Source organism: Cladophialophora immunda (assembly GCF_000835495.1).
Source record: "Cladophialophora immunda strain CBS 83496 unplaced genomic scaffold supercont1.4, whole genome shotgun sequence".
Taxonomy (NCBI): Eukaryota; Fungi; Ascomycota; class Eurotiomycetes; order Chaetothyriales; family Herpotrichiellaceae; genus Cladophialophora; species Cladophialophora immunda.
Genome location: NW_015622544.1, coordinates 5633170 through 5657484, shown reverse-complemented (window position 1 = coordinate 5657484; position 24315 = coordinate 5633170). Strand labels below are relative to the sequence as shown.

Here is a 24315-nt window from a genome sequence, read left to right as displayed (position 1 = left end):
GTTAGACACCATCTCAGAATGTAGCCGTCGCCGTCACTCGGTCACTTGGTACATTTCCCGTCAGACCGTGTCACTTTTCTTTGACCGGCTCGCCGGGTATCCGCCTCGCCGCTAGTAACATTTGGCATTGAATTTTGATTTGGTGCTGCCTACCCATTGGCGTCACGTGCGACCAGTGGAGTGAGGCCGAGAGGTCGAGAGGTCGAAGGTGTCTGGCTTGCTCTTCCCCGCCTTGAGGGTTGAGTGATTGATTGCCTCAGCCAGGCTGCGAGCTTTCCACTTGCACCCGTCATCTCTCGACGGCCTGGTGTGTTTGACCACCTCCCACCACCTCCCGCCCTTCACCTTGACCTCCTTTGCATCCTCGTCTCAATCCCTCTGTGTCTCCTCCTAAATCCAGGAGATCTATCCTCTTCATGTCCGCTTCTTGTTGAGGTTACTCTCACCCCCGATCTGACCGACTCTTTGCAACCTGCCCGCTGGGTGCTACGGTCAAACCCACCTGACACCGCCTAATCCAACGTTTCCTTATCAACCATCATGGCTACACCCCATCCTCACATAGGCCCCGTTGGTCCCGACACCCTTATCACGGTCAAGGTCATCATCGACGGGACCAACAGAAGATTCAAACTCGCCCTACGGGATCTCGGCGCCAACGTGCTTCCCCAAAAGGTGCGTTGATCTATCGGTGTCAGCCTGAGAATTGAAACTCCCTCGGCTGTCCCTTGGCCCTCCTTAAAGCCATGACGCTTCAGTGAAGAAAGAGCTAACTCTTCATTCTATCTGTAGCTCCGATCCCTGCTTGCCATCCCCCCCGAGCAAGACGTTCGATTTGACCGGTTCTCCGACTCTCAGGCGAGGTACATTACCCTTGATAGCAACGATCCTGCCATCTACAAGCAGCTCTACCGGGCGGCAAAAGCGAAGCTCAAGCTGCGTTTGAGGGCTACTGTTGAGGGGAAGCCTGCAAGAGACAGCCTTGCCCAAGACATTGACATGTCCCAAAACAAATTCACTGTCAAGGACGGTGCTGATTCCCAGGCTGAGCCGAGGAGCAACTTCCTTGAGACTGTTCTCTCTCAGCCGGTGGGCAACAGCGTGGCACCCTCCTTCAAGGCGTTTCAAAAGACCTGCCAATACTCTCCCAAATGTGCCATTCCAGGCGCCTTTGATCTCGACGTCAACGGTACGAGCATGGACCAGGCTGTCAACCCTCCTCAGGGCAATCAGAGCGACATGTACAGCCTGCCTACTCTTCCTTCTATGAACGACTTCCCTGCCACTTCGTACACAATCGACTGCAACCATTGTGGCAGGTCTGTTCTAAACGAACACTATCACTGCGGTATTTGCGAGGCCGGTGACTTTGATCTCTGCAAGACTTGCATTGACGCCGGAGTCACCTGTAACGGGGATGAGCACTGGTTGCTTAAGCGAACCATTCATAATGGAATTGTTATCCCCAGCACTACCGAGACTGTTGCTCCCAAGAAATCGTCCAATGCAGCCGCAGGTTCTTCCAGCGAGTTGACCACCCCCATCAGCCCCGAGCACGATGATCCAGTACTCACTTGCAATTCATGCATTTATCGTAGGTGCAAGCACAAGCAGACAATCCCATCGAACACTAACGACCATTTAGGACTGTCGGCCAGCGAATGTGTCACTTGTCAGGATTGTCTCGAATACGCCCTCTGCTTCTCCTGTTTCCAGGACGGTCAACACGGGCATGATCCATCTCATACCTTCGAGGCACGAGAGCTCGATAGAGTGAAGGATAATCTGGCCATCAAAGCTCTGTGCAACCCAGGACGTGGTGTTCGCCACGACGCTATCTGTGATGGTTGTGATCAGGTAGGTTCACATATGTTAATCCCCATTTACCGATCTGACACCCGTTGTAGCCAATATACGGTATCCGACACAAATGCCTGTCTTGCCCAGACTTCGATTATTGCTCCGTTTGCATTGACTCTGCCGGTGCGAAACACCCCTTGCACCGCTTCGTGCCCATTTGCGTGCCTATCAAGACTCTGCGCACCACCAAGCCGACCCATCGTGGCATCTATTGCGACGGACCACTTTGCACATCCTACAAGCGTTACATCACTGGTGACAGGTACAAGTGCGTTGTCTGTCACGATACCGACTTCTGCGCAAACTGCGAAGCCTTGCCCAACAATGGGCATAATGCATCACATCCTTTGATCAAGATTAAGCTGCCCATCCGACATGTGTCAATCACCACTCAACAAGAGAACGAACACGGCCAAAAAGTCGCCCAGATGGGCGACCGACCAACGGCAAAGAATGCGGCTACCGAGACCACCCCATCTGCCTCAGCCAACGCTGCCACTCAGGTCCAGACTGTTGCTGAGGTGGACCCTGTTGAAACCACCCCAATGGTTGAGGTTGCTAAGGCGAACGATGCCACCTCTGTGAAGCCGAACACGAGCGACCTTCAAGCCTGGTATGTTACAGATTCGACTCCAGACGGCACGAAAGTTGCCCCCAACCATTTTGTCTCTCAATCCTGGACCTTGCGCAACCCTGGCCCTGAAGCCTGGCCCGCCGGCTGCGCCGTCTACTACATTGGTGGTGATGATATGCGAAATCTCGATATTCTTCACCCCTCCAGCATAAGCACGATGACCATGGCCAACCGCAGCAATGTCTTGGGAGCTCCTGTCGAACCTGGCAAAACGGCAGTCTTCACAGTTCTCCTGAAGTCGCCCACTCGTGAAGGACGAGCCATTTCTTACTGGCGTCTCAAGACCCCGGGAGGAATCCCTTTTGGCCACAAGCTCTGGGTTGACATCGAGGTTCGTGCGACTCCTGTTGAGCTGCCTATCCGGTCGCATATCCTACCTCCTGCTCCTGTCACGGTGGAGACACTCAGTGAGACAGGGGAGGAGAATGACCAGTCCCAAGCTAGCTCGACCATGATCTTTCCCAAGCTAGAGAAGGAGTCGCCCATCTCCAGCGTGCATGACGTCCGTGAAACACGGGTCGAAGAAGCTCCGGCAGCCGTGATGGAGCCCACCATCAAGACAGAAGAACACGAACTTCTCGAGGACGTCGAGAGCCTCGAGCTCGAGGAGTCCGATAGTGACGAAGGCGGTTTCTTGACAGACGAAGAGTACGACATTTTGGATGCCAGTGATGAGGACCTGCTGATGGACGGACAAACACACGTGGGCAAATGAGCGCACAGGACGGTTGGTGCTGCCGCGTTTGTACAGACATGGCTACCGAACAACGGCAATAGGAGGGATGCGCAATATGGAAGCTACGCAGGTGGTAGGCACAGAATGAAAGCAAAACAAACACTGTCAAGGACTATGCGAGCCGGGTCAGGTGGGCTTTTTTGGATCAAGCTGAATTGGGGGCGTGAGTGAAGGAGTGTATGCGGGGAATGTCCAAGTACTTCGATCTTTTCTCTTTCTCTTAGTGACCAGGCAGAATTATCACAGCCATCCAACGGCTCTCTCCTTTGACCTTGAACCGTCATCAGAGGTACCTATGATGCCTAAGATCCAGCCTAGCCCAACAGCAGTACGAGTTGCATCCAAAGTACTTCCTCACGGGCTCGAGACTCCTTCAATCGTGGTGTCAAGAGTCGAACGACAACGGCGGCGAGGAATTTTGCGGTATGTATCACGGAGAGGTGCCCCGACGATGGCAGCGAATCAAGCAGACGAGCCGTGTCGTCATGGTAATTGAAGCAGACGAGAATTCCGACCCTGAGGTGTACTGATGGTTATACTCGGCATTTCGGGTGCTGGTAGTTGTGGGTGGTTCATACAGAGCACGAGTGACGGTGTACTTAGTAGTGTTGATCAGCCGAGTCGTCTGGGGGAGGGGGATCGCGGGTTAAACCGGAGTTGGCAGGGTCCCTCGTCAGTGGCTGACGGCAACCCATTGTTATTATTCTGGCCTCCCTAGTGAACCTGCCTAGGTACCTCATAGGTAGGCGTGGTGGCATGTGCTGGCAAGGTCCTCTTGTCCGTTCACTCCCCCAGGCTTCAGGTCACCCACCGCGCACACCTCCGCAGCTTCCAGATCGCCCGGCTCGCCAAGTTGGTGACTTTGGCCCAGTCCCGTGTCAAAACTCCTCCACATTTCTTCGGTTGCCCTTCACTTTTGTCACCGCTTCTCAGACTGCGCTGTCACTATTTAACATCTGCTTTACTGTGGGCTTCTGCCTGACTCCTCGAGGACCTTTTCGACTTCCCCATTACCTTCGCCCTTCCTCTTAAGCGGCGCGAATTCCTCCCACATGGAAGTTCAACGACTCCCTCCACATCACCTGTCCAAATATCGAGCCTCGAGACCCAAAGGGTGACCAAACAACAAAATCTGCGGTCATTTGCAATCATTTAAGCAGATCGACCCAATCCGCCTTGCCACAAGAGTTACACCCATTATTTTTTGCGCCCTCACTAGAATCATTTTCATAGCGTGCAACATGCACGAGGACTTGCGCCGAAGAGCCCTCGAGAGCGGCAAGACCGTGTCCAACAAGGCCAAATCCAAGCAGTCATCAAGAGGAAGTTCGCGCGGCAATTCGGCACCCAACTCGCGTAGTGCTTCTCGCATCCAGAGCAGAGATGTCTCGGACGACGAGGATTTAGACAAGGGCAATCTCAGTGATGATACTACCCAGAGGTGAGTTTGGGGACGATTCCTCGTGCGGCTGACGCGCCATCAGAGGCGGGCTGACACTCGTGCCGCATAGTATCAATTCGATCGACGCCCTCCTCGAAACCGACGACATCAACGAGCAAACCTCGGACGTCGCTCGGCAAGAGTTGAACGACGTCATCGCGGAACTGCTCGATCGGAAAGGGAGCAGTCACAAGAGCAGGGAAGATGCGCTGACTACATATGTCAAATGCCTGACATCGCACTATCTGGCCGAGGTTCTCTACGGCCGGGTCGAAGACCTCCTTGGAGCGTTCAGCCGAAGCATCAAGGCAGAAACGAGCGAGAAAGAAACGACGTTGGCCCTGAGGGCCATGGCACTTACTGCCATCACATTCGCTGATGGCAATCTTTACGACACGGTCGCGGCGTCCTTGAAACGGGCCATCTCCGATTCGCGATCCACATCGGTCAAGGCCGCGGCAATCTATTCGATGGGGATCTGTATCTCGTTTGGCGGGGCCGGAGAGGAAGAGATTTTGGACGTCATGACTTTCTTACTGGAGATTGCGTCGAGCGACGGTGCGTTCGTTGACGCCGACGACAGTGCTGAAGTTGTCACCGCAGCCTTGAACACGTACGGGTTCTTGGCCACTCAAGTGGAAGATCTCGAGCATGAGTCGGAGGACGCGGTTGCGACATTCCTCGACCAGCTTGATGCTGACGATGCCAAAGTCCAAGTATCGGCGGGCGAGAACATTGCTTTACTGTACGAGAAAAGCTACACACCACGTGAGGAAGACGACGAATCGTCGTCCTCGGACGAGGAAATCCCAGAAGACGAGCTGCCCCACGACCGGCCTCACATGCGATCCTACCTGGTCAAACGGTACAACCCGTACCACAACACGCACGAGGTGTTGGAAAAGGTGACGGCGCTCGCGTCGCTGAGCACCAAGTCGATGAATCGACGAGACAAGAAGGCATTGCACCAATCGTTTGCCAGCATTGCGCTGACAGTGCAAGATCCGCGACTGGGGCTCCATTCCAACAATGCCTCCAAGATGGTGGTGCGGGTGCATCGGGAAGGCGAAATGCGGGTGGACAAGTGGTGGAAGCTGATGCGGTTGCACGCCATTCGCCGACTCCTTGCTGGAGGGTTTGTCAACCACTACTTTGAAGGCAACAAACAGGTGTTGGACGCGTTGCCGATGATCATGCGGGGCATTGGAAGTTCCGGCATGCCGAGTCCTCGAAAGATGGGCGGCAACAAGGTGCAGAAGGGCAAATACCGCGACGTCCGACGCTTTGTGTCGGCCGATGTGACCACGACGTGAGTCGGGGTTTGGAGAGAGGTTGCCGTCGGAGTGAGGCAGCGCGAGGGATGGCCCGGTCTTATCTTTGTTCATTTTTCATTTTCTCATTTCCTAGAGCATTTCCGATGTACTTGGATATTTTACTACGAGTTAGAGAGACGAGAATCATGATTGGCAGAAAGCCAGCATGTTATGACATGATTGATTATTAGAGACGACCCACGAGTAGTCAGTGTCGCATGCAGAGATCAAATCGAGTAAAAGGCCGATTATGCACGGCGGGTTTCAGATCACCAGGATTGATGGGTGCTGCTGACTGACTAGGCCGGGAGGGCAGTTGTGCAAACTGCATGGTGAGCAGACGAGCAGACGAGCAGACGAGGTACTTCCGTGGTGAGCATAGTCTGGGAACCCAGGGAGCGGGTAGGCGAATCCGGAGATGCAGCCACGTCGAAGGAGGCTTGGGGCTGTTTATTATTCACCCATTATTCATGGACAAGAGCGTAGCCGCATATTGTTTCGTTGTTGGGCTGGAGGAGAGGGCTGAAGAGGGCTGAAGAGGGCTGAGGGCGGTGCTCCGTCCCAAGAGTAATACGGAGCAGCCTGCAGCAGAGAGGGTGGCAGGCAGATGGACGGCTGGCCTTGCGATGGCCACGTCACTCCCTCGACAGCAGTGCTTCCGACATACTCTCTCTGTATATCTGGACAGAGATGGAATTATCATAATGGCTTTTGTGCAAGAGTTCTGGATGCTGGCGACTTCCGAGCTCGTAGTGGGAATTCTAAGGGGTTTTCCACTTAGGTGCCACTTGGGGGGGGGGCCGCGATGCTGACATGATGATGCAAAAAGGTGACTCTGGTGGCATCGGGTGTGCCTGCTGATGATTGCATGGGGCCTGAATGGCAGGCACAGGGGGAGAGAGAAGGGCCTCACTAGCCCTAAACTTCTGGAGCCGCCGCCCATGTGCCCACTCTGCCCACTCTGCCCACTTTTTGTTAAGGTGTCGAGCCGCAAGCATTGGGCAGCTGTCCAGGGTGGCACAGGTGGCTCAGGAGAAATCGAAATCAACTGGGCCTCCCATTACGCCCTGCGAACAGAGTGGTGGGCGGCTAGGCTGAAAGGAGGCCCCCCCCGCCTACTACCAACAGCGACTCAGCCTCTTTGTCACCGCCGCAGGAGAAGCAAAGACAAGCCCCGGACGCCTGGGCGAACAACGGTCCGTGCTAGGCACCACTAGGTACCTAGGACTGGCACTGGGGGGCCCCTATGATTTCGTGGACGAGTAGTAGTTAGTAGTAGTTGCGTGTCTTGCGTCTTGCCTTGCGTATTGCGTTGCAGTTCCTGTAACAGCAGTTGAACGAGTGCCTCAACCCTCAACAATCTTGTCTGATCTCTTTCCCTTTTCTCTCCTCCTCGTATTACTATTCCTCTTTCTCACTTCTGGCCTCTGCCTCTGCCTCTACCTTTCTGCCTCTCACACTCTCTCACTCACATCATCCTCCCATCATCCATCATCCCCCTTCCCCATCCCAGTTTCTCCTCCTTGTCGATCTTTTCTTCGTGTCCTCTTTTTTCCCTCACCTGAATCTTCTTCTTTATCCCTCCCCTACCCACCTTTTTCTCTTCCCCTCCTATAATCCAAGGTTCTCTGGCGTCCCTTCGTCAACGGTCGGCTCCCTACAACACGTCTTGAAGTTGCCTTTTGCCTAGGGGTCAGCAATCCTCGACTCTTCGCTCCTCGTCCTCCGCCCGCCGACCTCACGCTGGCCTAATCCAGTCGCCGCCACTCGTCTATAGCAGTATATCTGTTCCGTCACTCCTTTTCGGTGCGCTTGGCTCTCCGGACGACGTGTTTTCAACCCAGTCGCGCCGACCTTTTCGACAACACGTGACCATCTCAGTGGACACGCGACACCTTATTTGGGCTCACACTCTCGCAACGGCCGTACAGATCCCATGAGTTAGACCTCTTGTTCGATAATCCACCTCGATTTCAGCTGTTTTTAAATCCACCCCAATGACCTCGATGCCTTTCAACGTCACCGAGGCCGCTGAGGCGGCTCAGCCCGATATGGGTGGCGCCCAGTTCGCCTCCCATACCTGGATGGAACCAATTGTCCGTTCGACACTCATCCAAATTCCATATTTCCTCGCTAACTATTCCAGATCGTCGTCAGCATCATGACTGCTTCACTTTACTTTAATCGGAAACACAACTTTCGCATATTTCGCTCACGTCGAGGCCGCTCTCCCACGCGCTCTCTGCTCCCCCACAACAACTCCCAGGGCTCCTCACCCGATGGCTTCACCGACTCTGACTCCCTCAACTCCGACTCGGATGTCTTCACCTCGTCCAAACACCCCCCCAAGAAGCGAAACTGCTGCGGTGTCATCGTCCGCACGCCCAATTCGTCCAGGTTCGCCGACAACTGGCACTCTCGGGTTTTGGCCAAGTTTCCTTTCTTGATCGAAATGTTCTACTGGGTGCTGAACTTGCTATTCTACACCCTCACCAAGGCTGTGGCCCAAGTTCTCTTTTCCGCCGACGATGGTCTGTGGCAGCTGGCCCAAGATCATGGCATTCTTGTCCTCGACATTGAGCATAAATCCTGGCTGAGCTTCCTGTTCCCTATCAAGGAGAATGACTTCCAAGCTTGGTTCTTGAACGGTCATCTGACCGCCATGACGTTTTTAAACCGCATTTATTCGCTGGTGCATATTCCGGGGACTGTTGCGTATGTGTCTCCCCAGCCCTTCCAAAGGCTACCCCTTGTCCAGCTTCTCACTAATCTACCCCCAGCTTTCTCTCGTGGTATTACTACGCGGCACCCACACACTCGGCCTTCGCCACCGTGCGCCGGACGATGACACTGGGTAACTTTGCCGCTTTCACGATATTCACCTTTTTCCCGTGCATGCCGCCCCGTCTGTTGCCCAAGGAATTCGGCTTCCACGATACAGTCCGTCAAGCAAACGCCGAGTCGGTCTGGGTTGGCGGCAACTATGTCAATCAGCTGGCCGCCATGCCTTCTTTGCATTTCACCTACGCCTTCTGTGTCGGCAGTACATTCCTCTACCACTCTGGCGTGTTCCGCCGCGCCCAGCGGAGCGAACCACGCAAGCCATTTTACGCCCAGATCTTCTTTCTTGTCGCCGGCATCTGCTATCCTTTGTTGGTCCTGTCCGTTATTGTCGCCACCGCGAATCACTATTGGTTGGATGCCGTGGTTGCCATGTGTACGACTACTCTGAGCTTCTGTTGCAATAGAATTTGGATGTTCTTGCTGCCGGCCGAGGATATACTTTGCTGGGTGTTGAGAGTGGATAAACCAACGCCCACAACGGGGGATAGACTGAAGAGGAGAAATAACGAATATCAGGCTGTAAAAAATGACGACGAGCCCTGAGGAGGTTGGAAAGTACCGGCTTGGTTTTGTTTTGGGAATCTCAAAAAAAAGCAGAGATCTGATTTCTATGCGATGGTGTAACAACCAGAATATTTAGGAAGATTGGGTGTTTACTGTTGGATACGGTGGAAGGATATGGAGAAAAAAGTCGAAGTCTCGGAAAGAGGAGGGAGGGAAGAAAGGCCAAGCGCCATGTCGGGAATTGTGCAGGGAGCGGTTTTGGGTACACTGGGTATGTCGAAGCGAGTGCGCATCAACCTATGCCACTACACCGATGCGACGATACAGCATACACGCCTTGGCTGTGCCAGCCTTTCGACACGTCCACTCAGCTGAAGAGCGCCGTTGACACCGGCCGCGATTCTTCAATTGCCGCGAACAGTTCAATAATGTTCGATACGATGAGTGGAATCTATGGAACGCTTGGGATTCGGGATGGGATCAGAGCCGCAAGCTCGGCGCCATTAAGATTCTCTTCTTTTCGAACGTGCCTTTACGGCACTGCGGCGTCTCGACTGCGTGTTCTTCCACGGATTGGAAGCATTTATTGAGGTGGGCATAGAACGGCGTCAAGGGGTGGTGAAGAACAGTCTTCCCCCCCGGGATCTGGATATATTGGATATTGGAATCTATCAAGGTTATGATGGTGCAAATTTGATGATCTCGCTCTGCTTGCTCTTCGGAAGGGGCATCACTCTCTTAAGCTATCTGTCTTGCGCTTGGGCGTCCTCGTTTTCGTCCTGCTCCCCTATGTTGACGTGTCATCCTTTTACTCTTTAGGGCTGCGGAGCGCCAACATCCCTCTGACCGGCCATCGCTTGACGGCATTGCGAAAGGGGAGCTCCAGGCTGGATTGATGCGACAATCGCTGTTGGTACCAAGGCAGAGGCATAAACTCGAGTCAATGAGATTGATTAGACATGTGCTCGGGGTGCCATGCCACGTAGTGAGTTTCTCCCTCCCTGGAAATCGGGGAGTCCAGGTCGTCCGCTTTGCTCAAAACCCCGTGCCTTCCAGGGGGCTGGGCTGATGTCGTCGAGGCCCGTGACACCGCTCGATGTGCCTGGAGTCGGATGATCGATCGCACGGACGGACTGAGGAGACTGTGCTGGAGCGTGGGACTGGGCCGGACAGAAACAACGCAGAATCTGATACGTGAAGATAGACAAACCTCAGTCCCAGTCTCAGCCCCGACCGATGCTGGTGTTGGTGTGTCTTTGCCTTTGCCTTTTGCATCTGTACACGCTGCGAGCGGGATGGGGATGGGGATAGAGATAGGATGGGGGGATTGGACTGGAGGAAAAGGGGGAAGAGGAAGGGAAGAAAGGTTGTGTGGTGGGAAAAGGACAATGGTACTCGGTCCGTTGAAGCCATGTCGTAGATGATTGCTCCAGAGTTCTGTAGTTCCTGGGAAGAACATTCATTCTAGTCTTGGACCACCGATGGACATAATACGCCGTACAGCCTTGCCCCGAGTTCTTGCGGAATGGTTGACGCTCCCCTCGTCCCTCATCCCTCATCCCTCGTCCTTTCTTACAGGTCGAAATCGGCCTTGACGATGTAGAAGGACGCCCGTTGTCGCTCTGGAGGATGTTACCGCCCTGTTTTTCTCCCCGCCCTTTCGTCGGCGCACGGCATCTACATCTGGGCCCGGGAGTCTCAGGCTCGGGCGGCCACCTACTTGGAGAGCACATGATGTCAAGGACCGCTTCGTGTGACGTTGAAGCACCATGTTTGTTCCGTCACCCGCCATTTTCGTCGGCCTGGGGACCAGCACACACGGTCTTTGCGCCTTTGGTGGTTCCAGCCAGCCAGCCAGACAGACAGACAGACAGACAGACAGACAGTCATGTGAAGGACAGAAAAGAACATTTTGTCCAAAAGGAAGAGCACATCAAAGCCGTCCCGTCACTGGGTCCCCTTCGTCGACTGGTGGAAAGCCATGGTTGCGCTGCATCATGGACGTCGCTGTCTTTTGCCCTTCTGGCTAACTCAGAGTTTGGTCCGCTCGCGACGGATGATTGTTCACCATAAGGCTGAAGGCTGGCCCCGGAAATTGCTCGGAAGCGCTCGAACCCTAGGGCGATAATTAATAGGATTGTGTCTTTGCCCAAACAAGCAATTACCCAAGTCTACGAGTCTTATTACCGAGTACGAGTAGTAGTAGTAGTAGAGTTCGCCTCTCGCACAAGGAAGAAACAACGGGAGGCGTCCCCGCGCAGGAGGCCTGATGATCATGAAAGTAACCACCGAAACCGGTATACGGGCACACGGGATGAAGAGCAGTCGTCCAGTCTGACTTAATCAGCCGTCGAGCATACGAGTAGGCTGGCCATGTCTGAGCAGGAGTGGCTGAGTGCTTGGAGACCTGTCCTTTTGCCCTTTCACTCCCTGATACCTGGCCCCCCCCCCCATCCACTACTACTCCGTGCTCCGTACTAGACCCTCGTCCACACACGGACATGCACGAGCTTTTTGCTAAATTTGGCTTGGGGTGGCGGACAACGACGGGCGTGATTCGTCGGGTGCCAGCAGCAAAACCCAAGCAGCCGCGTGGGCATGTGGGCATGAGGGCATGTGGGCAAGTGGCCAACTGACGAGGCCGCTCTATCGAAGATCGTCTCGGATCGCATGGGTCGTATTCCCCCTCGTAGCCGGTGACAGGGGTAGAAAAAGGCTGGACGAGAGGCATCGTTGTCCGCCGGAATTGTCAGAGATTTTCTCCCGTATACCTCGTACATCACCCACCGGTTCCCCCTTCGCCAGCCACGAGCATGCCCACCAGCCGTTGCATTTCCCGTGGAGTCTGAAGTTGGCCCGGACGGAACTGTATGCACGGTTTCTGAGGCTAGGTAAAAGTTTTCCTGTCTCTATCCTCCACAACACACCTCGCTCTAGACGAGTCAGAGGGCCTGCCTAGCCGCTGGATCTCAAGGAAAGCGTCGGAACCCTTTGCCTCTCCTTGCGACAAACTGCAGGACTAGGCGTCCAGACGTTCTGAGATTGCCAGTCGCCTCGTGGAAGACCTCGGGCTGACTCGGTGAGACTGCGAAACTGATGGGAGCCGGCAACATGGAATGCAGCTAAGGGTACTAAGGAGCGAGGAAGACACTGATCCGGAGTGGCAACTCGGTTCCCGTTGCAATCAGATCCTGGCTCTCGTTTGGTAGACTGTCGCAGGAGGTGGCGTGCGGCTGATACAGCATCGTCGCCCTATAAGGCTGAACTGGCGGTGAGACCACTGGGACGAGAGACTCGGTATTGTTTCTCTAAGCCGCAAATGCCGCGCTTTGCCCTGAGACGAGGGGGATGTTGTCGCTAGGGTTGCGTCTTCCTCGGTAGGCCGTTCTACTGTAGGACGTTTGACCGTTCGTTGCCGGTTGTGCCCAGTGGAACGCCTCCTTATCCGCCGCACGGGATGGCAGGATGTTGTTCGATGGACCAACTCTATCGTAGAGGGTGAACCTTCGCCATAGAATCCTTGAGATTCCCAGCCAAGTTGAGCTACTGGTTATTAGTTGTTGAGAGTTCTTGTCCTCCAAGGTTACTGTCATCGTGCATTCGACCGCCTCTGCACAGCTTTGACCCAGCATCTTTTCCAATGCCGCGCCAGAAGATCGTTCCACAAGAACTTCTTCAGGATTCCTTCCAGTGTCTCCCACTGAGCCATCTCTTCGGGGTATTTGTCCAAAGTCTGATCCAACACCATACTCATAGCAGACAGAAGCTCGCTCTGTTCGAGTGCACCTGCGGCTGCCATAGCCACCCAAATCAGACACTCTCGATGACTCTTCTGCGCTTTCTCTTGCTGCGGCCGGGGCTTGCCATTGCCGATGAGTGTGTCTTCAAGCTCTTGAAGTGTCTCATTAAACTCCTCACCGATTTTTCCGTCTCCAAAATGGAGGGTGAAGCAGGTCCCAATCACGCCGAAGCAGAGCTTGTGTTCGATGGAAGTGGTAGCCATCACCGACAGACACCTAAGATCAGCGATTGTATTCAACAAGTTTCGTCCTCCCGGTGAGCTCGGAGGTGAGCTGGTCGGTGTGGCGCTGCCGTCGCCTCTGGCTGTTTTAGATAGGTTCGCGAGAATGTCGATCATTTGAATAGACATTTCCCCGGCCATGGCCATGTCGTTGAAGGACGTCGATACCTTCGAGAGAGCCTCGCAAACTTTGATATTGAATGGAAGGGAAGGATAGACGGGTAGTTCGTTGCGCATGGGCGATTCGATGGAGAGCTGGGCCATGCTAGTGGTGGCCTCATTTCTATCTTTGACAAACTGCCACAGGGCGTCGTAACTGGTTGGCTTAGAGATTGCGCGTGCAAGGGAGATTGGATTACTTACGCTTTCATGGCGGAAATGACAAAGTATTGCCACGGCGTGTCGCCTTTGAGATCAGTCCGAATCTTGCGAATCTGCTGCATGGCATTGATGTGGTTCTCTGCACCTTCGTGGACGCCGAGCATATACTGCCGAGACTGTCAGAGGTTGGGTTGTTCGGAATTCATCCTACTTACATCAATTGTCGTAAGTGCCGCAATAGTACAGATGGTGGTGTCGTCCGCACATGTTGCTTCAGACGTCAATCTCAGACGAAGTGCAGCGAAGGCATTGCCACGATGATATGCAAGCGCACTGTCTTTGGACCATGGAATGCCTTCTTGCAAAAGCCATGACGCTCGGCTGAGCGCAACCATGGCTTCGAACAGAACAGCATGCTCTAGGGCGTACGGAAACACCAACGACTGATACGGCTTGGGATGGCCCTCAAAAGCAAGTGCTCGACCATGCTGCTCTGCCCAAACTTGCAAATCTGAGCATAAAATTAGCGCCACTCCAAAGAGCTCAAACCCAAGATATGTGCTCACAGTACTTGACCATCCGCGGAACTACGCCTTCGTTGGGAATAGGAAACACGTTGACTGGCTCCGAGTGGAAGATGTTGACGGAAAATCTAGGCAGCCTGACAGCCTTTCTCATCGGAAATACTTCCTCCTCGACGGGCGATTTTCGTTTTCGACGTCGGGTCGAAGTCAACTCCTCTTTGTCGAACTCCCACGAGAACCGTTCAGATGCTGGCGAACTGGCCGGTACGAGGGCCGTAGATGAAGTCTTGAGCACCAGATCCGGGCGAGGCACCGGCTGACGGTTCTGGATCGCATTCTTCTTCACCGCGCTGGTGCGTGGTCGTGATTTCTCACTGCTTGACGTCGATGGATTCTGCAAAAGTAACTGTTCTATCTTGATTGCCTTTGCCATGCCTCCGGTAACGACTGTGCGACCATTGTTGACGGAACGATGTTATGAGGCTCAGGGATGCCGGCTGTCCTTTGGGAATGCTATGGCTCTCGTGAGACAAGGCCCAAAGCACGGGCAGGCTGGGTCTCTAAAGGGATCAAGAGCCCCAAGCAAAGGTTAAAGTCGGTCGCAGCGGGGGCCAGCAAAGCGCTTACGCTTTGTCAGCTGGTTGGCAGACAGAATGCTTCCTCCCAGCTTGAGTCCGGACGAAGTTTCGATGGACGAGTAAAGCAGCGGGCGCAGCAGTTGCCTGATCGGGCGCGAGCAATGGAAAATTGCGCCCGGTCCGTGGTATATCGTGTGGCGATGGCGGGTGTTGCTTTCGATTGGGCAGGGACGTGACGGGCATGCGAGGTGGACATCCAGCAGGGTAAGATGGCTACCGATACATACGCAGGAGACACGGGCGGCTTGTGCCCTCGTTTAGCAACACTGATCAGTGGTCGGATAAGATTGAGGATGTAGTTGGTTCGCTTGTCACAGACTGAGGGTTGCCGGATGCCAGTTGGGTGGTGTTCTTTGCCTGGTTGTCAAGGGGGCAAAACAAAGCTATCGAAGACAGTGCTGACATCCGCTTCTTCGGGACGCTCTAAAGGCGACTTGAAGTCAGCCAACGCGGGGCGTGCTGTGGGCTGGCTGTGGGCTGGGCTAATGCCTGTCCGTTCGACAGTGATGCTTTGAGTTTGGGTGTCTGTGACAGACATTCGCACTGTGAGGTTTCAAGTCGTACTGTGTGGTCAGGGATTTGTGGACTCGTGGAGTCAGGCTGGCTTCTCCCTCATCCGTCTCTCGCCTCTTGCGCGGAGCCTGTCGCTCCCAAGACCCGGGATTCCTTATCCAGCAATGGGATGCCAGGGTCGAGAGGGTCGTGTGGAAACCCTTGAAACTTGCAGTTCGCCGTATCATTTTCCGCCAACCAGCAGTCTTGCTTTTCCGACGGTCCACGAAAAATCCTGTTGGATAGCCACTAAACTGTCCCAAAAGAGCCATGATTCATGTTTGGTCCGAGAAGCCGATGACGGGATGGAGCCATTTGGTGTCGCCAACAGCATGGGACCGTCGGCGGACGAGTAGGTACTGCGTTCTTGCAGTCGTATGCGCCTGTTGACCTTGTGCCGCCCATATCACTGGCTGTCCGCCTTGCCAGAAGGGGCTGCGATGCATGCCCTCCAGAAATTTTGCATTCACGACGACTGCTTGTGACCTATCTTGATGCCCAGCTCGTCGTGTTCCAAGTGGCGCAGCCATCGAAAATACTGTCATAAAGCGTTTGATTCTTACAGTCCGAGTCCACAGCAGCCTGGAAAAGGGTCAATTGTTCACAACCACTAGACCGAGATTAGGGGTGCGAGAACATACTCGTACTCTGCCAATCAAGACAAATCATCTCGCCCACTTGAGTGCATTTTAGGACTGCACCAGACCGTCTCGGGCCCATCCCATGTGAGGCGCTGGAGAAACCAATACCAATTTGAGACTGGTAGGAAGCAAGTTGTGTGCCATTGTACTGTCGATCCCTGTCGGTTTTCACGGTTAGGGTGAGGAAATGCGCAAGACTGGATTTAGCAAGAAGGACAGAGAAGCGAAATGAGCGCTGGCTTGACTTTTCAGTTGTTTCTCGGCAGAGAGATGAAGCTCTAAGACAACCGGTGAGAATAATAGGTAGACATGTTGGCTTTGGAGTGGGAGCTGTTCTCGTCCGTCGACATCACCAGTCTGTCGCAAGTTGGAGCAAACCGATGTCTATCCCCCGGTCGATGCCATGTGCGGCGGCCATGTTCACTCTGGGCTTTTCTGGTCCTTCTGATCCTCATTCCGCGCCCACCAATGGTTCGTGTAACCGTTGCTTGCCCAGTCAGCAACGCCATCTACCCAACCTAGCTTCGCAGTATCTCCAGTCAGTTGCTCCTCCCAAACACAGTCACACTCTCCACTGCTGTTGAAGGTCGACGTTAGTCACTCTCGAATTACATGACGGTCTATGGGTACATACGCATGACAGCGGAAGTAAACGGTATGGAAGTTGCAAGCTGGTATCCATGTCAGTACAATCCAGTGGCTTCCGAGTCGATGGTTGCCACGTACTTCCCCACTCATGACAGATCAGCGTTCCCTGCCGGTCGCAGGCGCACAAGTCGTAGCACTTCAACGGTGTCAAGGCCCAGGTCGGGGAAGAGTCGGTAGTGCTGTCATTCCTTGATCTCAAGTCGGTGCTGCGCTCTGCGTTCTGGGGCGACTGCGGTGCTGGTGGAGGGTTGTTCGCTCGGCAGTAACCGATATCGACGCCTGGTAGCTCCTTGAGTCTGTCAGGCTAGGGTCAAACATAGCCGGGAGGAGTATCTTGCTTTGCACTCGACATGCCAGCCCCATGCGGATGGTAAGACAGCAGTGTCCCGAGCCTTTGATTTTCTCCCGGAATCCACCGCAGCATCCTCAACTTCGTCACTCTCTTGAGTTGGTGCAGCAATGCCAATGGACAAGAGGCAGAAAAGAAGGAACAGAATGTACAAGTACTGAGCAAAAGTCTTCATGGCTGCAGTGAGGGGTCCTGATGACGAGCTGGAAGGGACTTGGGACGATGAAGCTCACGCTGTCTTTGGATTGGATCACGAAACACGCAGAGGAAGTTTGCAGCACTTGAGGCTGTCCCGCCAGTTGCTGTTGAGAGACTGAACAGGAACTCTGAGAACACACATCGCAGCCAGAATGGTAGTGAAGGAAGGCTTCATGGCAGGAAGGTGAAGTGAACGTCTGCTCTTGTATCAACTGGCAATGGCAATGGGACAAGTTATTGAGGAAGGTGCAAGGTCGAGTGGCAATCATTTCTTCACTTCAGTTGACGTCCCCGATTGTGTTGCTGGTTGATGCCCCTGTTCACTGTCATCCTTCAAGTCTTTGATCTCGATGATCTGGCGCTGGCTTCAGCCTTTGTACGATCCGGGGCTCGTCAAGCTAGGTTGGCTTACATTATTGCCTATCAATCAGTCAGCTTGCTGATCTCTGGGATCATGCGAGAAGCGTTTCACAATCAGCGCAGTGGCCCCAGTCTCCGTCCTTGGTCACATCGACCCTCCCGCCGCAGTTGGGGCACTTTGGCATTTCGGAATGAACCACAAGGCTAGAGATAGGGCGTTGGGCAAGAGAACGGGCGGTCGAAAATCGAAAAACTGTCAGGCAAGGGGTTGAGCACCCGATGGTGGGATTTTGCTAGAAACTAATTTGCGAAACACAAGAGGAAGCGGTTTGAAAGACGGTTGATGGGATGTGAATCTCTGTGGTATCAGTTGGTGGGTTGCACGTGACTTGCACACCGGTGATGACATAAGCAGATGCTGAGGCATCATCAGGCATTTTTTGATCATTGTTGACCAACACATTAACTTCCTCACCAGCTGGAACCGTTGGGCGAAACGCTGAAGGTCTATGCTACTTCCATTGCTTTCCTATGGCCCTTCCATAAGCCCCCAGATAAATCTTCTGCCCGCGCGGATTCGCAGGCGTCCCGTGGATAGTGTTTGTCGACTCGCTCTCGCTCAAGCTTTTCCAGACCTCCGCTATTGTCGCCCGTTGTCTGGGAAGCACCGAATACTGCAGCCCGTACATTTGGCTTCGACCCAGAGGTGGTACGAATCGTCCGGTGAGGAGCCGAAACACAACCGTGGGCGACAGATAGTGCTGACGGATACGACCCCAGAGCTGGAAATATTGTTCGAATATCTGGCGCAGCGACAACGGGGTAGAGGATAGGCGAATGTAAGCCACGCTGGTAATCCCATTGTCTTCTCCTTCCTCCTCTTCCTCAGCGTCGCCGGCGCTGTCGTCATGATCGTCTGCTCGCTCCGTTTCCTCCTGGTAAGAAATTCTCGTCTGCTCTGCATCCAACAGCTGAAAGTGAATGCCACCTGGCAGTCTCTTACTGTCTTTGATCCTGAGCATCAAGGCAAACAAGGGGAAATGGTTGAGGCATGCTAGACATGTGTCCAGCGTGGCTTTCAGCGAAATGATCGCCATACGAGCCGAAGCAAAGGTCAGGTAAAAGACCACCACAGTGGGCAGCAGGAAGAACAACAAGGTGAACAGGATCGTGCCCAGCAAGAGCTGATCAAGGTCGTAGTCGCAGTTGTCGATCCGATTGCGGAGAACGTTCCGCTTCTTGCCACGGAATAGGTGAAAGAGGGAGACGATGATTGTCAACTGCCAGTTGAAGATGCGTGCACTGGCGACGTAGAAAGAGTAAATGTGCATGGTAAGCAGGCTAAGGAGGTCGGAGAAAATAGCGATAGGCATCGTGGCCCCAGCAAAGGAAGAGCATCCGACAAAATACACGACGGTGGGCAGTCGTGGAACAATGAGCACGACTATTGTCGAGGCCCAATATTCTATGACCCACAAGAAGAGGTCGCCGAGAAACGCAGCAAGCTCCGTGTTCAATTTGAGCCCTCCAGGGTATGACATCAGCCACCTGATCATGCGCTTGAGGCCCTCAATCGTGTACTCATCCAAAACTCCACCGATCAGCTGAGATGTAGCTTGTGCATTGTCGCTGATGAAGCTCCCGAGTGCAATGCCAATGATGACATCGTTTGCCACGAGCCACAGCGAATTGTAAAAGCGGATGTAATCGCTATTTGTTGTTGGAAAGGATGACCAGGTCGCTTTGCGGCGTCGGAGAAGTGAATACTGTGTCGGATAGTAGGAGAACTGTTGAAGTCTAAGATGAACTTGTTGACAACAGGCCGAAATGTCCTTGAGAGCGAGGTTTCCCTTGACAGCCCGACGGCGCTCTGAAGACTGAAGTTTCGGGAAAGGCAAGGGTAGCTCTAGAAGTCGCAAAAGACCCTCGGCGACGATCCTGTGTCCAATGATGGCGATTTTGAAGATGGACAGCAGGGTAGGGAAGGCGTACGCCATGAACAGTGTCCAGAGCGACCATGCCGCAAATGTGTAGAGTGATTGTGCTGATTCGACGACACGTTCGCTGACAGAAAGGCTCCTTTTCCTTCGCGGACCGACAAGAGGGGTGTTCCTCTGGAGCAACTCGGCAACTTCCTGCGAGCAGTTGATCTGGCGAAGAATCGCAGGCAATGCCAACTCTTTCTGCGTTGGGACATGTCTAATCACGGTATGAAAACGCAATTTGGCCACCAAGTCGGCGACCCGTTCCCGCTCTTTCTCTCCTTGGATCCCATTCTCGTCAAGTGTAGAGTCGGGGGGGCCAGCTGCCAAATACTCCCTTCCCAGAGCAAGCGAAATTGGCTCAAGAGACATGTACTGCATCTGAGTGGGATTCGGAGGGTCGAAAAGGACGATTTGTACAGCCAACTCGGCGCCTGGCGGGCAATAGATGGAAGGTCTCCGAGACCCTAGAATAGTGAAGGCGCAGATCCTGTAAGGGTCGAAAACCTCTGGCGGATTTGGGTGATTGAGTGTCCCCAAAACATGCATATGAGGCTGGTCACAGAGCTGAAAGATGCGGGCGACTGGGTATGGACTGTTGCGAAATAGAGTGCCCATGCGAAGAGCAGATTCAACACTGCGGACCTGGCTCAATTTTAGCTCTGTTTTCCCGCAGATATCTCTTTCATGGCCTTACTTCAACATCTTCGAGGACGGTTATGACAAACAAATCGTATTCCGCGTTTCTCCATCCTACTATTACACCGGGTGTGGTTGTCCGAGTAAGGCTGCTCGGCCAGAATATCCGTAGCATGCCATCGCTGTTCTCGACCATGATACCATATTGTTAAAGCCTAAAAGGAACCTCTTCGACGTAGTTGCTCTTGGGCAGATATTCCATGCGCCAGGATTCGAGGATGAACAGCGGCTTCGTGGGAGGCAAGACGGTCGAGGGGAATGGCGAGAAAGACGTAGGTGAGAGAGATGATCGCGAATGCTTTCGCCACGCGTGCAAAAACACCGTGGTCCCAAGCAAAGATGGCTAATTCATATAGCCTGGTAACAAGATCCCAGCGCGCAGTGATGTATCCAGCAACAAAGATACCAATCGTCAGGGAGGAGAAAGGGTGCATCGACGCGACCTGGTCGTATTAAGTGGGGAGCTGTCAATCACACATATTGCGATGCGACGCAACCTCGAGCAGTCGATTTGGGAGAACAGAAGCTCTTCCTTCTGAATTCTGTAAGAAGAACTGTAACCCACAGGGTTGTGTTCGTGCCAGCTGGCAGTAGAGGAGCAAGAGAGGCACAACTAGTACGGAGGCGCATTTGTGCAGAAGTGGTAAGCGATCCGCCTCTGCGGAGTGTTTGGTCGGCCATGTGGGCAAGAAGCTGCAACCGTTATTCTTTGGCCCAGTGGCTCAATATCATAGGAATGAAATCCCCTTGCATGCAACGATTCGCTCTCCGTGCTTGTTCTCAAGTCGCCCGATTCCACAAAGAGGATTTGTTGCAATGATTTGCCTGCCCGCTACAGAACAGCCGTCGTCAACTCCCCTGTCCAACAACCAATACACATTATGCTTGGAATTGAGGTGCAGGAATGCAATCAGACAGAGCAATAGACTCCCAAATGAACAAGTTTAGTTGTGACGATCCAGCTGCCCCATGAACCCTCTGCTCAACCCCCCTCGTTTCTTCTACCCAACGGATGTATGCTCTTTCACCCCCATGGACCATCAGCGTACAGCCTCGTATCATCACATCAGCGCTTCTTGTGGTTATACATGACAGCCTCGCCTCCTGGAGGCCTTTATGAGCGTATGAAAAGACCAAGCCAAGCCTGTGAACACCTTTGACGGGTCCTGGGAGCACTCGTTGCGCAGAACCCTCTTTGGTGTCAATGCGGCCGGCACGGCCCCTTGTTTCCTGCTTTTGATCTCTCTGTATTGCTCTCCGTGTCTGTATCGCTCATGGACAAAGCGTTGCTGAGGGTGAGGCGGCTCGTGGCAGCCATTGAAGTTGCATGCCCATCCGTGCTCGTCGTTGGGTAATTCGGCGCTAGAGAACGCTAAGATATTTAGCGGTCGATCACCCGCATTTAGCGTGAGATAGAATCTCCATGCGATAAAACTGTCCGTGTCTCTCACCTCATTGTGGATTCCTGGTCTTCGGTGTCACAACATCGAGTATGATTTGACAAAGTCATCCTCGCGCCGTGTAATTCTGTCAAGAAAACGGCCACGGGACGCCCCCAGCCAGTGTGACAGATTGGGGTACATTTGTTTCGCCTCCAAGATGAGACGTTGCAGCTAGCCGAAGTTGAGGTTTCCAGCCTCCCGAATTTCGGTTGCTAGATATATAAGCTGTGAAAGAGCTGGAGAACTGAAGAGCTGGCTGATGTTGGGCATATCGTCGCCACCACATGGTCTTGAGGTAGGCTTGTTGTTTGTCTGTCTGTCTGTCTGTCGGTCGGTCTGTCGGTCTGTTGGTCTGCCTCTCTGCCGCCAACAGCAGCCTGTGTCCGTGTCGTCGGGCTCTCTCTCTGCAGGCTTGTGCAGCCGTGGAAGTCGGCACAGAATATCTTTGTGTGCCTCTTTGAGCGGGTGGCTGCAGGTGGTGGAGGGGCAACGGCCAGAAGAAGATCTTTGGAAGGCTTGTGAGCTTGCGCAATCACCAGCTTTGTCGGGGTGGCGGATAGGTGCATCGCATGGCAGCTTCCTACGCTCCGCAGCAGTGATCTGGGCTGGATCGACTGGGTCTGATCTGATCGCTGACTGATTGCAGCTGCCTCTGGCAGTGATTGCAGTGATTGCAGGGCCGCGCCAGACGACAGATCGCACTAGTGGGCCGGGTCGATCTGCGAAGCCTCCTCTCTGCTATAAATCTCTCCTCTGCATTTTCCGAAACCTCGACCTGAACCTCCGCCTCTTACTCTCTACCAAATAACTTCAAGTTCTCATCAACACCATCTGCGTCGCTCTTTTGGACCAGAATTACCCACGAACTTGGATACTCCATACTCTTACTCACCACATTCATCACCCAACCTCATCCATCTCACATCCTTCACCATGAAGATTGTGCATGTCATCAGCTTGGTGGTTGCCAGCTTTGCTGCTGCTTCCTATGGTGAGTCAACAATCCCTGCTTCAAATTGTGTGCGTGCGTGTGTGTGTTTGTTGCTGACAAAACAAACAGCCACTGCCCTCAACTTTGGTGTCCATGACAAGGTCGTTGCTGCCCTTGCAGGTGAGAATTTCAATCCCACAAACTTTTTGACATCACAACACTGACAAAACCGCACAGCTAGAGACATGTCCCTTGATGAGATCAACGACATCATCAATCTCATGCCACGCCGTAAGTACCAAACCCACTGGTCTCTGCAATTTCACTGACATTGTTTGCAGAAGAGCCAGTGACTGTTACCGTCACCCCTGTTGACTGTCCTCCATATGGCACTCCATCCACCTTGACCCCGACTCTTTCTGTCACTCCATCCACCACTGCCGTCACAGTCACCTCGTTGACCACTTCTTGGATCACCACCATTACTACCCCCGCGCCGTCCACTCCTACCTCTAAGGCCAGCAGTGAGACTCCAGTCGAGACGCCAGGTGTTCCAACAACCTCCACTACTCCAACTGTTGAGACAACTCCGGTTCCTCCTATTACACCAGTTGAGAGCAGTGTTCCACTTACACCTGTGCCCAACACCCCGACTCCGTCGTCTGAGAGCAGCAGTGTTGTTGAGACCACATCATCTTTCACCATGACTACTACCAGCGTCTCGACCACTTCCACCTCTGAAACTCAGACGACCGCGACTGCCTCTACCTCCACTGGCATTCCAGAAGCTCCCAACTCAAATGGCGCTGGAACTGCTGGTGTCAACATCGCTTTGGCAGGGTTGGTGGCTGTGTTGGCTTTGGCCTGAGTACATACACCTTCATGAGATACCCCGACGCTCTTTGCAGCTATGTCTGCCATGTACCACAACATGCCACTCATCAGCATATGCAAATGACAACAGACATTCTCCATCTCGTCAAGTGAGATGCATGATCACACAACAACAGACTCAGCACTAGCTTTTCCAAAGGAACACCTGAAATCAAGTGCCAGCAACAGCATGATTCTTTCCAGCTAGGCCATATTGGACTGGCCACATGAGTTTATCATGATGGTTCGTGGGGGTGGCAACCACTTCTCTTGAATTGGATTGATGAATCAAACATAATTGCTATTGCGTCTTAATTGATGATTCCAATCATACAGTATGTTGGCACAGTGATCACAGTGACGATCCTTGAACCATAGCTAGTCTCAAATGAAAATGTGCTTTGAACAAACAACCCTTCTGTTCCCATTCCTTCTGTGTTTTTGCCTGAATTTCTCATTGTGTGTAGCCGTAGTCCTAAGCCTCCTTGTCTGTTCACATTCAAGATGTCATGCAGTGGACCGAGGTTATTGTCGCTGTGTGTTGGCTTTCTGCCCTGAGGCACCGACTTCTGCATCGGACGAGAGCATCTCTGACAAAGTCCGTCCCCATTGTGTGTCTGCCCGACCAGACAGACGAGACGCCAACATCGTCTGCTAATTGTAGGCTTCTCTGTAAGCTCATCATGCGCTAGAACCAAGCAATCGTCTGCTCCCCAGTTCGAAACCTCCAGCGCCCGATCAGATCAGTCGACACTCCATTGTCTTCCGGGGGGGGCGCACTGGGGCTCTGACGGTCTCACTCTC

The 24315-nt window shown here is 53.5% G+C and overlaps 7 protein-coding genes across 8 annotated transcripts; 4 read left to right on the top strand and 3 right to left on the bottom strand.

Moving 5' to 3' along the window:
- Nucleotides 1–245: 245 nt before the first annotated feature.
- Nucleotides 246–3735, top strand: PV07_08266 (uncharacterized protein). The gene is made up of 4 exons (XM_016395415.1): nt 246–675; nt 793–1594; nt 1646–1857; nt 1908–3735. Exons 1-4 carry the CDS (start codon nt 541–543, stop codon nt 3207–3209), a joined length of 2451 nt encoding a protein of 816 aa, XP_016248834.1. The 5' UTR covers nt 246–540; the 3' UTR covers nt 3210–3735.
- Nucleotides 3736–4113: 378 nt separating this feature from the next.
- Nucleotides 4114–6238, top strand: PV07_08265 (uncharacterized protein). Its single transcript, XM_016395414.1, has 2 exons — nt 4114–4671; nt 4742–6238. The coding sequence occupies exons 1-2, from the start codon at nt 4472–4474 to the stop codon at nt 5982–5984; spliced, it is 1443 nt and encodes a 480-aa protein (XP_016248833.1). The 5' UTR covers nt 4114–4471; the 3' UTR covers nt 5985–6238.
- A 1077-nt stretch (nt 6239–7315) lies between these two features.
- Nucleotides 7316–10110, top strand: PV07_08264 (uncharacterized protein). The gene is made up of 3 exons (XM_016395413.1): nt 7316–8080; nt 8131–8699; nt 8765–10110. The coding sequence occupies exons 1-3, from the start codon at nt 7982–7984 to the stop codon at nt 9369–9371; spliced, it is 1275 nt and encodes a 424-aa protein (XP_016248832.1). The 5' UTR covers nt 7316–7981; the 3' UTR covers nt 9372–10110.
- A 1691-nt stretch (nt 10111–11801) lies between these two features.
- Nucleotides 11802–15366, bottom strand: PV07_08263 (uncharacterized protein). The gene is made up of 4 exons (XM_016395412.1): nt 14241–15366; nt 13890–14185; nt 13717–13841; nt 11802–13669 (listed from the first exon to the last, which is right to left on the bottom strand). Exons 1-4 carry the CDS (start codon nt 14629–14631, stop codon nt 12922–12924), a joined length of 1560 nt encoding a protein of 519 aa, XP_016248831.1. The 5' UTR covers nt 14632–15366; the 3' UTR covers nt 11802–12921.
- Nucleotides 15367–16449: 1083 nt separating this feature from the next.
- PV07_08262 (uncharacterized protein) lies at nt 16450–17201 on the bottom strand (the record flags this gene model as incomplete). Its single annotated transcript, XM_016395411.1, has 4 exons — nt 16450–16606; nt 16664–16700; nt 16756–16973; nt 17023–17201. The coding sequence occupies 4 exons, from the start codon at nt 17199–17201 to the stop codon at nt 16450–16452; spliced, it is 591 nt and encodes a 196-aa protein (XP_016248830.1).
- An 895-nt stretch (nt 17202–18096) lies between these two features.
- On the bottom strand, nt 18097–20401 carry PV07_08261 (uncharacterized protein; the record flags this gene model as incomplete). Its single annotated transcript, XM_016395410.1, has 2 exons — nt 18097–20211; nt 20264–20401. 2 exons carry the CDS (start codon nt 20399–20401, stop codon nt 18097–18099), a joined length of 2253 nt encoding a protein of 750 aa, XP_016248829.1.
- A 1339-nt stretch (nt 20402–21740) lies between these two features.
- Nucleotides 21741–23922, top strand: PV07_08260. Of its 2 annotated transcripts, XM_016395409.1 has the most exons (5): nt 21741–22002; nt 22354–22698; nt 22768–22818; nt 22876–22929; nt 22980–23922. In XM_016395409.1, the coding sequence occupies exons 2-5, from the start codon at nt 22641–22643 to the stop codon at nt 23504–23506; spliced, it is 690 nt and encodes a 229-aa protein (XP_016248828.1). In that variant the 5' UTR covers nt 21741–22002; nt 22354–22640; the 3' UTR covers nt 23507–23922. The 2 variants fall into 2 exon arrangements, with proteins under 2 accessions (XP_016248828.1, XP_016248827.1); XM_016395408.1 differs by having other exon boundaries at nt 21741–22698.
- Nucleotides 23923–24315: the final 393 nt, after the last annotated feature.